Below are 16,158 nucleotides of genomic sequence, written 5' to 3' on the forward strand. Positions count from 1 at the left end.
ATCAGTTAGTGAAGACCAAGTCTTTAAAATATTTTCTTGGATTTTCAAATTTTATTTGAGTTTTGTCCCTCTAAGAATTAAAAATGTCGAGCAAAGCGAGACCAGCTTGCTAGTAAATAAATAAAATTAAAAAAATAGAGGCAGCTCACTGGTAAGTGCTGCTATTTGAGCTATTTTTAGAACAGGCCAGCGGGCTACTCATCTGGTCCTTACGGGCTACCTGGTGCCCGCGGGCATCGCGTTGGTTACCCCTGCACTACGCCATACCACCCCTATTGCTTAGTGACACTGGTGCCTTGGAGAAATGCACCAGCTGGAAAAAAAGTGTCTCTAAAGCTAGTAGCAATTTCTCAAACAACAGCAGAGGAGTTATGATGCTAACTTTTAAATAACGAGGATGAATGAAGCAGTCATCAAACAGCTATCAAATAGCTAAGATACATGAAAGTATTTTTTATCGCAATCTACCAGTTAATATTGAAAACATGATTTAAATAAAATTGAAAGGAGGGGTCATCCTATACTTAGAGTTGGCATATATTTGGATGAATACCATATGTGGTCATTATAGCAATACTACAAGACATCTAAAAGCGACCGAAGACAGTACCGTACTATATGAGAGTACCTGTGTCCATCCCAGGAAGCTGATTCGTGTCTTGCCTTTAGGAGGACAAAGCAAAAAAATAAATAAGAAATGAATGACATACTTGCATGAATTATTGTACAGGGGTTTGTGCATTCATATTGTTGTATTTGTTTGTGTAAGTTATTACTACTCCTGAACTGTTGCACGCAAGAGGGTGAAAATGTGTCCAGACATACACCCCTACCTTTTTGCCTGAGCTATTATTTATCTGACAACTACACCACATGGCCTTATTGCTGTGTATGTTGTAATGTGAGACTTGAAATATGTGATGTATCTTATTGTAATTGTATGCATGTTCGAAGTAAACTAACACCATAGTGGCGCTGTTATTAAAGATGTGATGTATCATATAAAATCAAATCAAATCAACTTTATTTATAAAGTTGTACTTGTATGCATGTTTGAAATAAACTATCACCATGGTGCTGCTGTTATTGAACCCCATTTGTCAGACTGACTTGAAATTTCTTACACAGTTCAAAACACCCACTGTAACTTAAAAAGTGTTTTGCTGACTCGTCACCAAATTCGGTACACGTCTTTAGGGGAGTGACTAGCATATGTGTATACAATTTGAGCAAGATTGATATAAAAAACATGGCAGCTGTCAACACAAAACCTCTTTGCGTAGGCATGGGTGGGACTTAGCAACTAATTGTCCATAAGCCATTGATCATTTGTCAAATGATTATAATACTATGAGGATATTAGGAGTACATGTCTTCCAAATCATTTTCATCACAACCTATAGGGGGCGACATACATGGTATTTACACCAATGAGGTCATCCTTTTGCTTTACTGTATTTACTGTGTAGAGTTAAAAAGATGGAAGATCCTACCCTTTGGGTGTCGTCCTCATCACTGCTCAGTTTTGGGTCATCGACAAGCATCCTACAAACACAAAGGACTATGAGAAAAAAACGTACTCACACATGAGGTATCTGGACAACTTCCTGTTTTTATTCAATGTTACGAACCCAATTGAAAGAGGAGTGATAGTGTATGATGACTGTGTAAGTTATTCCAGTAAAGGAGCCGGTCTAATAATGTAAATTAATAGACACTTTTTGCTCATCTACCGTAGGAAAACATTGTTAGTCATACCTAATTGAGCAAGGACAACACAAATCTAAGATGTGAATGAGTCATTCAGCTAGCTCAGCATGTATTGACCTAATGTATATTGGATCACTTTTAGTAACTTTACAGGACAAAATGTATCAATGTGTACCCCCCCTCCCCTCCTTCAATTTCCTGTATGTAAAGAGTTTGAACACCCCTGCTTTTACTGCAAAAGTTCTTATTTCTTTAAATGGAAACAAAGATTTGACTGAAACCACTTAGACACATGTTTTATATTTAAAAAAGAAGATGTAAATAATGACTATACCAGAGCTCACAATGACCTCTGTCCTATGTGCTTTAGCAGTCTGACAAAAACCGTTGTGGTATGTTAAATATATCCGCATCTACTACTACTGTCTTGAAAAGCCTGTGGCTGTGATGATTTACACACGCATGTCAACTTGATGGGCTGTGTTCATGCCAGTCTTTAACAAGCCGCCGTGACTCATGTTTCCTCGTGTCCTACTTACGACTTGTGGGGAGCCACGCGGGGGTGACGGGTCATCCGCGGCGGAGCGTCCCCCTGACCTGTGATAACAAGAAGTGCGCGGCGTATGTTAAAACAAAATGCTAAAAACACATCGAAATTGTAACAAATATGACATACCTTGCCTCTGTTGGGTTGTCGGGTGTTTCCTATCCTTTAAAGACAGCAAATATGACTACAAAGTATATTATAAAGGAACACAAATACATACCGTAGGGTTGAAGAGGATTCGCTGAGCCTGGTCACCCCCTAAGGTTTGTTGGGATGACCTGCAGGACTGAGTCATGTCCTGGCAGATTAGAAATCAAATTTAGCATACAGAAGGTTCAGAATCCTCATTAAAACTCTTTTATTTACTATAATATTTACTTTTACAAGTGCTATTAGCATCTTTGCCTTTATTATTGATTTTCCCTACCAGTCTTCCTGTCCACCAGGAGGTGTGTATCATTTGTGTGCAACTTCCTGACTGCAGATGCATCTTTTCTGTTTTTTTTCTTTCCGCTTTCCAGGGGAAATACACTTTAAAAAATGTTTTTATTGTTTTTATATTTTTTTCCAAAACATGGAGCAAAACTTTTGTTGTATATAGGGATGTAACGATAAATGTTCTTATTATTAACCGCAGTAAAACTCGGGATAGTTAGTATTACCGTTTAAAATTTTAATGATAAAAAAAATGTGACTGACAACTGCACTTTGATAAACTCACTGACTGACTGGCACCTATGTGCTTGCTTAAATGCTAACATGAAAAAAGAGACATTATCGTCTTTTCCCCATTAAAGGGTCATATTATAATTTTTTTTTCTACATTTAAAACACTTCTTTGTGGTCTACATAACAAGTAATGGCGGTTCTTTGGTCAAAATTGTGCATGGATTATGTTTTTCAGACTGTCTTCAAGCCGCTTTCTGACTGTCTCATCAGAATGCGCCGTTTTGTGGGCGGTCTTATTTATGTGCCTCCACTTCCGAAAGGGACATGTGGTAGAAAATGGATTGATGGCACTTCAACAACCAACAGCATCTTTTGCCCGCCATCTATGTTTTAGTTTTTAGCGCGTCCATAGCGAGCCTACTGACAGATTAAGTTCAAACTACACACTATTTTGTATTATAAATAATTACATGTTATGCAGATCACAAGGAAGGGTTTTAAATGTAGAAAAACAAACATAATAAGACCCCTTTAAAACAGTTAAAATACTAAGACTACAACACTATCAGTGAAGCGTAAGAAACACATAAGAAACACGCAAAAAAAAGTGTTTTTTCTAACATTGTGTCTATTTATTTTAGTTATTAAAAAAAACTGGAACCTGGTCATTTGATTTCAGTGTGGGGTGGTTGATGAGCCCTTTGTGCGTTTGTTAGTTGTTGTATCTCTGTAGGGCCATTCAGGAATGCAGCTGTCAGTGGTTTTATGTTGATATCCGTCTGTGTTTTTATTGTTTTTTTATGTATATATTTTTCATTTATTTTATTTGAAAATTATCTCTTATGTTTGTTGTATTTATTATTATTTTTTGTAACTTGTTGGGGGGGAAACAGCATTTGATGTATTTCCTGTCAATTGTATGTGTCTAAAAACCCAGTAAACAAATGTAAAAAAAAAAAAAAAAAAGTAATACAATTTCAGCGTGTGTCAGGGAGTTGGTAAATTACTCTTTCATCAGCCCTTTGGGAAAAATGTGGAAATTCCTTTGATTTATATATCCATCCATCCATTATCACGAGGCTTGTGGGTAAGCTGGAGCCTATCCCTGCTGACTTCAGGCAAGAGGCGGGGAACACCCTCGACTGGTCGCCAGCCAATCGAAGAGCACATATAGACGAACAACCATTCACTCACATTCATACCTATTGAAAATTTAAGGTCTCTAATTAACCTCCCGTGCATATTTTTGGAGTGCGGGAGGAAGCAGAGTACCTAGAAAAAATGCGCGCACTGACAGAACATGCAAACTCCACACAGAGATGTCCAAATGGAGAGTCGAACGCCTTCGAATCCTAACTATGCGGCCTGCATGCAAACAACTAGCCACTAAATTTAAATAAAGAAAATGTTTTGGCAAATAAATAAAATAGTGATTCCAAATAGTCATTAAATATATCAATTGGCCATAAAATACATAAATAAATCAATTTTCTACCCCTTGTCCCTCTCGGGGTGGCTGGAGCCTAGCCCAGCTGCATTCGGGCGGGGTACCCTCTGTACATTTCGCCACAGCATGGCAGGGCCAACACAGATAGACAGACCATATCACACTCACATTCACACACTAGGGCTAATTTAGTGTTGCCAATCAACCTATCCCCAGGTGCATGTCTTTGAAGGTGGGAGGAAGCCGGAGTATCCGGAGGGAACCCATGCAGTCACAGTGAGAACATGCATACTCCACACAGAAAGACCCCGAGCCAGGGGATCAAACCCAGGACCTTCATTTTGTTCCACCCTGCTGCGCCATTATGCAAAATAAAATTTAATAATTTAAATGTGTTTTTTAATGTACTGTTGCAACATTACAAATAAAAATAGCCAGCTAAATAGATCATTAAAATATATAAATATTTATGCAATTTTACATGATAATTTAATTGTGAATCATGCAATATATCATAAAAAAATAAATAAAATTGCATAAATATTTGTATATTTTAATTATCAGTTTAGCTGGCATTTTTAAAAATTGAATCAAAATAATAAACACACAAAATATGTGCAATTAAAAAAATTATGAGTGAATATTACAATAATGTTACATTGAAAATGATAAAAGTATAACCTATTAAGAACCATCTGTCCAGAAAGGAAAACACATACTGAATTTTGGAACTGTTTGGTTAGAATTGTAAGTTTTGTGTTTTTACAGTTCTGTTAAAGGGCTACTCTATATATTGGCATTTATTTCATAGTTCAGGACTTAAAATTACAGTAAGTTAAAAGTCCCTCCAAAAAAAACACAGTAGGGATTTGAGGCTTTACCAGTTATTAAACAAATAAGTATTTGATCCCCTGCTGATATTGTTTATTGTAACTGAGACAGAATGTTTGAAAAAAATGTCCTGAAAGACACAATTAAATAAAAAAGATGACTTATTTAGTGTTCTAAATGTGTTTTTAAGAACACATCTTTACAAAGTTAATCAATAAGTTGATTATTTCTTTGTTGACAATTGAAGTTATTTTTTAAGTACTTTCAATTGTATTTTTTTTATTACTTATTGCAATGTTTTCACAACATTACATATTGTATTGCCCTTTAACATTGCCTTTTTAAAATAAATTAACAATAATTACAGTGAATGTCATGTATTAGAAAATAATTGGTATATATATATATATATATATATATATATATATATATATATATATATATATATATATATATATATATATATATATATATACACACACACACAACATTTTGGTATAATCTGATTCATTACTGTCCCAAACAATGTTAATTTGTGGCGTTATTGTTAAAAAATATATATAAAAAAAATAAATAAATACAAAAATATACATATATTTGTGGCGTTATATATATATATATATATATATACACACACATATATGTATGTATATGTATGTACAGTATATATATATACATATATATATATATACACACATATATGTATGTATATGTATGTACAGTATATATATATATATATATATATACATATATATATATATATATATATATATATATATATATATATATGTGTGTGTATATATATATATATATGTGTATATATATATATATATATATATATATATATATATATATATATATATATATATATATATATATATATATATATATATATATATATATATGTCTTAATAAGGTTATCCAAAAAATAGTGCTCGATACCGTAGTAGAGCGCAATATATGTATGTGTGGGAAAAATACACATACTTTTCTTAGGATGTATGTGGCGTTATACTTTTCTTAGGATGTATTCAACAAGAACAACATTAAATTGAGCTACAGCTGCATGAACAATATACGACAAATCATCTCAAACCACAACAAAACAATTGCAGATGAGCCGTCGGCCCTCAGACAGAGCGACTCCAAAACCAACAAAGGATGTAATTGCCGAAAGAAACCTGATTGCCCTCTCAACGGGGGGTGCTTACAAACATCAGTTGTCTACCAATCTAAGGTAATACGCAAGGACATTAACACATCCGACACATATGTAGGATTAACCGAGGGAGAATTCAAAACCAGATGGAACAATCACAAGGCTTCTTTCAGGAACAAAAACCTGCGAAATACCACAGAACTCAGCAAACACATTTGGGACCTCAAAGACAATAATATTGAATATTCAATAACATGGCAAATTCTTGCATCCAGCACACCTTACAATAGTGGTAATAAAAGATGCAACCTATGCTTGAAAGAGAAACTGTTTATTATTTACCGTCCAGACCTGTCATCCCTCAACAAGCGCAGCGAAATTGTAACAACATGCCGCCATAGACGGAAACACCTCCTAGGTAACACATGAGCCAATCACCACGCCCCTAGGCCAGCCTGTACCCACCCACTCTGTGCCCTATATAAACCATGGTATGCGAATGCTCCCATTAAAATCTCCTGACGATTGAGGGTACCCCCCCTCATGAAACAGGCCTGTAGAGATGAAATAGTCTTGTGATTTTTTTCCCCACACATACATATATATATATATATATATATACATATATATGTATATATATATATGTATGTATGTATATATATATATAACAATAACGCCACAAATGAGCATTGTTTGGGACAGTGATAAATCAGATTATACTACAATGTTGTGTTTTAAAAATGCTATTTTATGGTTTAAATATATTCCACAGGGGGGTACTTCACTAAAAAAAAAATTCAGAACCTTCATATAGAGCGTAATTTATGCTGTACAGCCATTAGACAGTAGTACAGTTTAGGTCAGATGTTTTCTGTTACTCACCTCAACAACAACAAGCCCAAGAGGGCGAGTATTTCCTCTGCTCATCCTGCCACATCATTAGCTTTCCTCCCCCAATCGTCACCAAGGACACAAACACCAGCACCACAAAAAAAACAACCCACAAAGCCTCCCAGGTGGAGCGTAATCTCCCTCCTACTCCTCCATCTCATCTACTGTATCACTCTGAGTTTCTATACTCTTCATTAGGGCTCCTGTGAAGAAGTGTGTAGGGCAGCAGTATACAAAGTGCGGCCCGGTGGCCATTTGCAGCATGCGACTGTTTTTCCTCGTAGCACATTCTACAAAATACAGTTAAGTTAAGAATACCAAAGAAAAGCTAAAGCAAAAATGTGAAAAAAGAGCAAAAAGGCAGAATGTAACAAGAAAAATGTATGAATATATGTATATACAGTATATATATATATATATATATATATATATATATATATATATATATATATATATATACATACACACACACACATATATACAAACCCCGTTTCCATATGAGTTGGGAAATTGTGTTAGATGTAAATATAAACGCAATACAACGATTTGCAAATCCTTTTCAACCCATATTCAATTGAATGCACTACAAAGACAAGATATTTGATGTTCAAACTCAGAATTTTTTATTTATTTTTTGCAAATAACAATTAACTTAGAATTTCATGGCTGCAACACGTGCCAAAGTAGTTGAGAAAGGGCATGTTCACCACTGTGCTACATGGCCTTTCCTTTTAACAACACTCAGTAAACGTTTGGGAACTGAGGAGACACATTTTTTAAGCTTCTCAGGTGGAATTCTTTCCCATTCTTGCTTGATGTAGTGAAGTGAAGTGAAGTGAATTACATTTATATAGCGCTTTTTCTCAAGTGACTCAAAGCGCTTTACATAGTGAAACCCAATATCTAAGTTACATTTTTAAACCAGTGTGGGTGGCACTGGGAGCAGGTGGGTAAAGTGTCTTGCCCAAGGACACAACGGCAGTAACTAGGATGGCCGAAGCGGGGATCGAACCTGCAACCCTCAAGTTGCTGGCACGGCCGCTCTACCAACCGAGCTATACCGCTTAAGTTGTTCAACAGTCCGGGGGTCTCCGTTGTGGTATTTTAGGCTTCATAATGCGCCACACATTTTCAATGGGGGACAGGTCTGGACTACAGGCAGGCCAGTCTAGTACCCGCACTCTTTTACTATGAAGCCACATTGATGTAAGACGTGGCTTGGCATTGTCTTGCTGAAATAAGCAGGGGCGTCCATGGTAACGTTGCTTGGATGGCAACATATGTTGCTCCAAAACCTGTATGTACCTTTCAGCATTAATGGCGCCTTCACAGATGTGTAAGTTACCCATGTCTTGGGCACTAATACACCCCCATACCATCACAAATGCTGGCTTTTCAGCTTTGCGCCTATAACAATCCGGATGGTTCTTTTCCTCTTTGGTCCGGAGGACACGACGTCCACAGTTTCCAAAAACAATTTGAAATGTGGACTTGTCAGACCACAGAACACTTTTCCACTTTGTATCAGTCCATCTTAGATGAGCTCAGGCCCAGCGAAGCCGGCGGCGTTTCTGGGTGTTGTTGATCAACGGTTTTCGCCTTGCATAGGAGAGTTTTAACTTGCACTTACAGATGTAGCGACCAACTGTAGTTACTGACAGTGGGTTTCTGAAGTGTTCCTGAGCCCATGTGGTGATCTCCTTTACAAACTGATGTCGCTTGTTGATGCAGTACAGCCTGAGGGATCGACGGTCACGAGCTTAGCTGCTTACATGCAGTGATTTCTCCAGATTCTCTGAACCCTTTGATGATATTACGGACCGTAGATGGTGAAATCCCTAAATTCCTTGCAATAGCTGGTTGAGAAAGGTTTTTCTTAAACTGTTCAACAATTTGCTCACGCATTTGTTGACAAAGTGGTGACCCTCGCCCCATCCTTGTTTGTGAATGACTGAGCATTTCATGGAATCTACTTTTATACCCAATCATGGCACCCACCTGTTCCCTATTTGCCTGTTCACCTGTGGGATGTTCCAAATAAGTGTTTGATGAGCATTCCTCAACTTTATCAGTATTTATTGCCACCTTTCCCAGCTTCTTTGTCACGTGTTGCTGGCATCAAATTCTAAAGTTAATGATTGTTTGCAAAAAAAACATTTTTTATCAGTTTGAACATCAAATATGTTGTCTTTGTAGCATATTCAACTGAATATGGGTTGAAAATGATTTGCAAATCATTGTATTCCGTTTATATTTACATCTAAAACAATTTCCCAACTCATATGGAAACGGGGTTTGTATCTACTATGTTGGAAAAGTGTTATAATGAATATATTAAAGCGGCACTTGTTGGAGAAACACTGTCGGAAACAGGTGAGGACAAACAGCTCAAGAGCATTAAAGTTACAGACACAAACATGTGTGTTACTTATAAACTGTAAAAAAAATTGTAAATTCACAGCAAATTACTGGTTAATAATTGTTACTTTGTCAGTAACATTTACGGTAAGTTACTGTGAAAAAACAATAAAATGCTATTAATTGCTTTGAAATATAAGTACATTGTAATTCTAGCAGACATTTGTTTTGATTAGAGTATTTTACTGTGAAAAAAATACTGTTAGATGCTGTGATAGCCTGTTGTTGTTTTTTTTACAGTGTAGGGCTTACTAAAAGCGCTTTTAAATGGTCTAAAGTCCAGCATTAATGCTAGATTTTGCACAGCACACTTCCAAAACATTAATGTTGCACCTCTGACACTTATTCAAAATTGGTGAAAAATATTATAACATGGGGTCTAGTTTGCACTGCATATTGGTTATCGAATATAATATTTACTTATGTAGCAACATAAATGGATCAAAATAATGAAATCAATAATACAAACGATATGATGGAATCAAGAGTAGGTCCTTACCCCCCAAATATCTTTAGCACAGCTGTGTTGGCCTCTTGTTACCTGCACAGGACAGACATCATAAACATTAGCAGGACACCATGTGGAGTTTTATATGAATGTCTACTCTACAATAGGTTGTCCAGTGAGTGTAGAGGACACACTGATGCGCTTTGCAAATGTGCAGGTGAATGATGAGTAAAAACCAGAGTCATTGTGAGAACTGACAGAAGGTCTGTGACTCACACCTGCAAAATGACAGCTGCAGAGAGCGAGAAAGACAGAGAGAGAGAGTGTGTGCTTGTTGCAATCTACTTTCCATCCTTTCCCGTGTCACTGCCTTTTTCTCAACCTGAAATTCTAATGGACAGTGTAAAAAATCTTAGAGCCACATAACAATAAGACGACTAATAGCTGTTCAGGGTAGAACTATGTGTAGGCAGGGGTCAGAGGTCCTGCCAAACTGAGCAGGAGTAGATTGGGATTTTGTCCCCCCTGATTTGTTTGTGGGGCTGTTCATACAAAACAGGGGCTAGACAGTATAAGTTAGAAAACAAGCATTATTGATGCAGTATTGTACAACAAATACCATTGTGAGATCCACATGATGTTATTTTTCAACAAATTCATGTCCCAGAAGTCCACCAATAGATTTTTGGAATTACAATTTAGACGGATCCTTCTCAAATAGTGGGTCGGGCCCCCCTCAGGGGGCACGGTGCGATGCCAGGGGGGGCGCGTGTGACCTCGGGGAACATGCTTTTTTTCCGTACCAGAATATGACGAAGCACTTGGCTTCACTGTAACCACGGTGTGAGACCAAGAAAGGCCGGTGTGTTGTTTCCTTTCATTTTAATGTTAATACATTTACAATCTAACAGAGAATCCCGAGTCATTTTGAGGGACAATGAGGATGTCACACTCGGAACCAAAGATCCCCTCCCCATCAACAACAATGCTAATCAAGCAGACTTTGTGAGAGCCAACAACAAATACTTTGGGGAAAATTATGATCCAGGACCTTTTATTTTTAAACCCAAACACAAAGAGGCTGAGCAATAAGTTTTAGAAGCCGAGTGCTACACGGATGCAGCTTTATTGTGACAATAGCAGCCGCAGCATTGCAAGGTGCAAAATAACGATTTTAAACCATAATAAAAGAAACACTGACTGCAATATTTCCACTCTTGATGGGACGCCGACCAACGGGATGCTCACATAATACCGTTTGGATGAAGATTCAATTGTAATCCTCATTAAGAGTTAAAAATGTTCCTGCGGGAAGTGTCTTTTGAGGTGTTTTTCGCCATCTCGCAGGGATGTGAAAGTCAACCAGCCAGTCAGACCATGGCCACATTTGTCTACTACCAGGTGAGAGCTGCATGAATTATAATCAACAATTTACTTTTAGCAAGTTTGAGACGAAGTAGAAGCAGCCGCCGTCTTATAGTGTGTCAACACTAGCAGTGTAAGCTAGTATGAGCTCACTGCTATCAATGCGCCGCTAAAATAGTCTGTCTGCGTTGGAGCTTATAATAACAATATCACTCATATTGGGTTAATTTTCAGGTCACAACATGTAAATGGAGTATTGTGGGCGGTTTCTGGATGTTTTTAGAGAGTATTATGAGCGCAACAGAGGACTTTTGATGTGTTGACACAAATGTTAGCTATTTATTTACAATTTCGAATGCATAAAAAAGCCAAGCATATGTGTACTTGTCTTGCATAAAGATTATGAATGATAAACAGCACATCTCTTTCTAATTTTTGCGTATTTACAGTATGACTGATCTGATAATATGGTCAGAGTGCAGAAGTGTTACTACCATGATGTAATTCGCCGGAACTAGCCGAAGGTGTTCGGAGCGGAATATTTTAAATGGCTGACTGAATTTGTGGCATTTTGTAATGTTTAGATGTTGTTTTCACATACTTTGTGGATCGTAAATACAATTGGATATGGGTTAATAGATACAATGAAACACAATTAAGCATATAAAGCCAATACCTACTCTGACTTTACAGGCCTTTTAAGTACAATCATTGGCTATTCTACCCGCCTCTGATCATAGAGGACCTTCGATGGAAGCCTAAAGACCATCAAAGGCCACCGTCCTTAGCGTACTTAGCAGATAGTTTGATATTTTTGTGCGGAATCTCACAGTAATTAGATTTGCCACTGTGTGCCATCTGTGGAGCAAGCACACATGTAAGTGCCAGACACCATCTCTCCTTACAGGCATGACTCACTAAGGCCACTGTCACTTGGCTGGACTGCAGGCCTCCTGAGGGGCGACGCGTGCGAGCTTGCAATGTGTCTCATGGTCGCGGAGCTGCTTAAGACGCCAGAGGCGGCGGAGAGGAGCACAAACAGGCCAGTGTCAGGCTTTCTCGGATTACAATTAGCGTGTTGCCATTATCACAGTGTCTACTATTTGCACTAACATCACAACCCCAGGCTTGTGGTGCAATACCCTGATGAATGAATGAAACCCCTTAGGGGAGCAAGTCAACCGCAAGCCTGCAAAAACACCTGCAACAACACATGTAGTTGGATTTCTAACTAACATTCTTCAAATATCTCCAAATTAATCAATACCTCACACAAAATACATACTGTACTGTGCAGATATATCACCTTAAAGGGGAACTGCACTTTTTGGGGGGGATTTTTGTCTATATTTTACAATCCTTATGTGAGACAAGAACACATACTGTATGTTTGTCTTTGTTTATGCATTCTAACTCGTGAATAAACGCTAGCAAGAAGGGGCTAAAAATGCAGGTAATGATAATTTGATCTATTTCGCCTATAAAGTGCTCTGAAAAACATCCAAAAATAATTCATAATAACATGTAATATTTACGTATTTTGCTTATTTTAAGCATTACGGCGGCATCTAAATTTCACAGAGCGCATCACAACTTTCACTATTTCCTTTTAGCAACAACTACCGTATTTTTCGGAGTATAAGTCACTCCGGAGTATAAGTCGCACCGGCCGAAAATGCATAATAAAGAAGGGAAAAAACATATATAAGTCGCACTGGAGTATAAGTCGCATTTTTGGGGTAATTTATTTGATAAACCCAACACCAAGAATAGACATTTGAAAGGCAATTTAAAATAAATAAAGAATAGTGAACAACAGGCTGAATAAGTGTACGTTATATGAGGCATAAATAACCAACTGAGAACGTGCCTGGTATGTTAACGTAACATATTATGGTAAGAGTCATTCAAATAACTATAACATATAGAACATGCTATACGTTTACCAAACAATCTGTCACTCCTAATCGCTAAATCCCATGAAATCTTATACGTCTAGTCTCTTACGTGAATGAGCTAAATAATATTATTTGATATTTTACGGTAATGTGTTAATAATTTCACACATAAGTCGCTCCTGAGTATATGTCGCACACCCGGCCAAACTATGAAAAAAACTGCGACTTATAGTCCGAAAAATACGGTACTACTAATCAAGGCAGACTTCATGAGAGCCAACAATGACTACTTTGAGACAAATAACGATCCAGAACCTTGTTTTTTTAGCCTGAATATACGGAGAATGAGCAACAAGTTTTAGAAGCTGTGTGATGAACAGATCCAGCTCTAGTGAAACACTACACATCATGAAACAGTATTGCTAAGTCCTAAACAAGAAATACAAACTACAAACATAATAAAACGATCACTTACTGTACAATGTCTGCTCTCACTGGGAGGCAGACTGATGCTAGATAAACAGGTTAAAGACATTTTAATGATCATGTTACACTCTTCTTATTTTTACATTTTAATTGTTTTATTTTCTATTTTATTTATTGCTATTATCACTATTACTATTCTCTCAATGTTCTGTTTGGTAGTCAATTATTAAAATGTTATTTATATATTGTTTTTACATATATTTTATAATATGTTTCATACAATTTTTTCCTGTAAAGCACTCTGTTTTGCCACTTGCTTTATAAATAAAGTTTCATTGATTGATGGGATGTTTATATCTTTCAGCACAACAAGATTTAGATGATTAAATAATTATAACCCGTATTTTTCAACTAAAAAAAAAAAGTGGGCGTAAACAAGCGTCTTTTTGTGTCTTTCTCACGGTGTCTAAATTGATTTTCAATGTTGACCAACCTCCCGGCTTACGGCCACAATTTGCTACCATACGAGTGAGAGGCATGATAAATAATTTTGAACAAACTTTTACCAACTCAGAGGCGATGCAGCAGCTCACCAGCTCAGCAGGTCAATAGCTGCGTTATCTCTCTAGGATCAAGGCGCCTACAAAAGTAGTTCCTCAGCGTTAGCTCTTATAATACCAATGTCGTTAATACTTGGTTAATATTCAGATCACAACATGTAAATAGAGTATTGTTGGAGGTTTTTTGATGGTTTTTGAGAGGGATTTATGGGCGGAATAGATGACTCCCATTATCTACATTGTTAGCTGTCTCGTACGAGTCGTACAGTACAAATAAAAATGCATAATAAAGAGGAAAAATGTGAATAATAGGCAAAGTTTCATGGGAAGTGTTGTCCCCCCTTAAACAGCTGAGTGCTATGCTAGCATGATCTGGGACCTTCAATGTTAAAAGAATGTTCCATCCACAAACATTCAAGATCAAAAATAAATAAATGAATGCAATTATAACACAAATCAGCAGCTTTGTAAAATACTTACTTAATATCATCATTATTGTTTTGCGACTCAAACATAAAAAATGTTAGGTTAATAGTGAGAGAAAAACAACCACAACCCTTCAAAAACAAATGCAACAAAACAAGCAGTGTAATTTTTTAACCAACATTATTCTAATATCTCAAACTTAAAACCTCATACAAAGCACATATATCAACTTTAAACAACTGTTAGCTAGCTACATTCAATGCTAGCATGTTCTGAGATGCTAAAATAATGTTAAATCCACAAACATCCAAGAGCAAAAATAAATAAATAAACTAAATTAAAACACAAATCGGCCGCTGTGTAAAAACACCTACTTATTATCATCGTTATTTTGTTTTTTCAACATCAACATAAAAAGTAGGTTAATTGACTCTGTGATTACATTACTCACTATGTAATATTTACCCCCATTTTTGGCGTCGTGAACGTGTGCGTTATGCCACATTTCGAACCAGGAAGTTGCACACAAACTACGGAGAAGAAGAGAAGCTCTCACCTGAGAGGAAAACGGGCATCGGTGCAGAAAAGATCCAAAGGCAAGTTTCCCCCTGCCACTGGCCAGGACAGTGGGCATGGTTCCTGATGCTCAGTTCCCTCCGAAGGTGTCCATACTCGGCTGAAGTAGCGTGATCACGTGATGCTGTCCTGACGGTGATGATGATGATGATGATGATGGAGCTCCGTGCAGTTACCGAGGAGGCGGATGGAGGCGAGCCGGTCACGTCAGAAGTGACGTGGGAGCGATCACGACTCCGAGAGTAGAGCCCGTGGATGCGTGTAGTCTCACACACATGCGCGATGGGTGGAATATGACGTCACACCGGGGAAGACGTCACACGATAACAGCCGAGCACAAGCAGACCACAACATTAGGTACACATGCACAATCTAATGACATCATCTCTATATGTATCTATTTTTAGGGACCTACTGCAAAAACACTAGTCAAAGATCCTTAATGTAACAGCTATATAACAGGTTTAATTTGCTGTTTTAGGGACCGACTGCAAAAACACAAGTCAAAGATCATTAATATAACATATTTAATTTGCTGTTTTAGGGACCTACTGCAAAAACACAAGTCAAAGATCCTTAATATAACATATTTAATTTGCTGTTTTAGGGACATACTGCAAAAAAACATGTCAAAGATTCTTAATATAACAGCTTAATATAACAGGTTTAATTTGCTGTTTTAGGGACCTACTGCAAAAACACAAGTCAAAGATCCTTAATATAACAGGTTTAATTTGCTGTTTTAGGGACCTACTGCAAAAACACAAGTCAAAGATCCTTAATATAA

At 37.1% G+C, this 16,158-nt stretch overlaps 1 protein-coding gene across 8 annotated transcripts in view; it reads right to left on the reverse strand.

The window, feature by feature from the left end:
- aff3 (AF4/FMR2 family, member 3) overlaps positions 1–15,686 on the reverse strand; it is a 41,641-nt gene extending 25,955 nt beyond the window's left edge. For 4 of the 8 annotated variants that reach the window (XM_061971251.2, XM_061971252.2, XM_072914498.1 and 1 more), the window contains exons 1-7: positions 15,352–15,686; positions 10,172–10,213; positions 2,478–2,555; positions 2,387–2,420; positions 2,250–2,307; positions 1,494–1,545; positions 629–663 (exon numbers count right to left, since the gene is read on the reverse strand). In XM_061971251.2, the coding sequence (XP_061827235.2) occupies positions 629–663; positions 1,494–1,545; positions 2,250–2,307; positions 2,387–2,420; positions 2,478–2,555; positions 10,172–10,213; positions 15,352–15,429 (377 nt within the window). In that variant the 5' untranslated portion in view covers positions 15,430–15,686. Of the gene's footprint in view, positions 1–615; positions 664–1,493; positions 1,546–2,249; positions 2,308–2,386; positions 2,421–2,477; positions 2,556–10,171; positions 10,214–15,351 lie in introns of those variants that run through there. The other 4 variants (XM_072914497.1, XM_061971253.2, XM_072914500.1 and 1 more) reach the window with 4 other exon arrangements.
- Positions 15,687–16,158: the final 472 nt, after the last annotated feature.

This window comes from Nerophis lumbriciformis, linkage group LG13 (assembly GCF_033978685.3).
Source record: "Nerophis lumbriciformis linkage group LG13, RoL_Nlum_v2.1, whole genome shotgun sequence".
Taxonomy (NCBI): Eukaryota; Metazoa; Chordata; class Actinopteri; order Syngnathiformes; family Syngnathidae; genus Nerophis; species Nerophis lumbriciformis.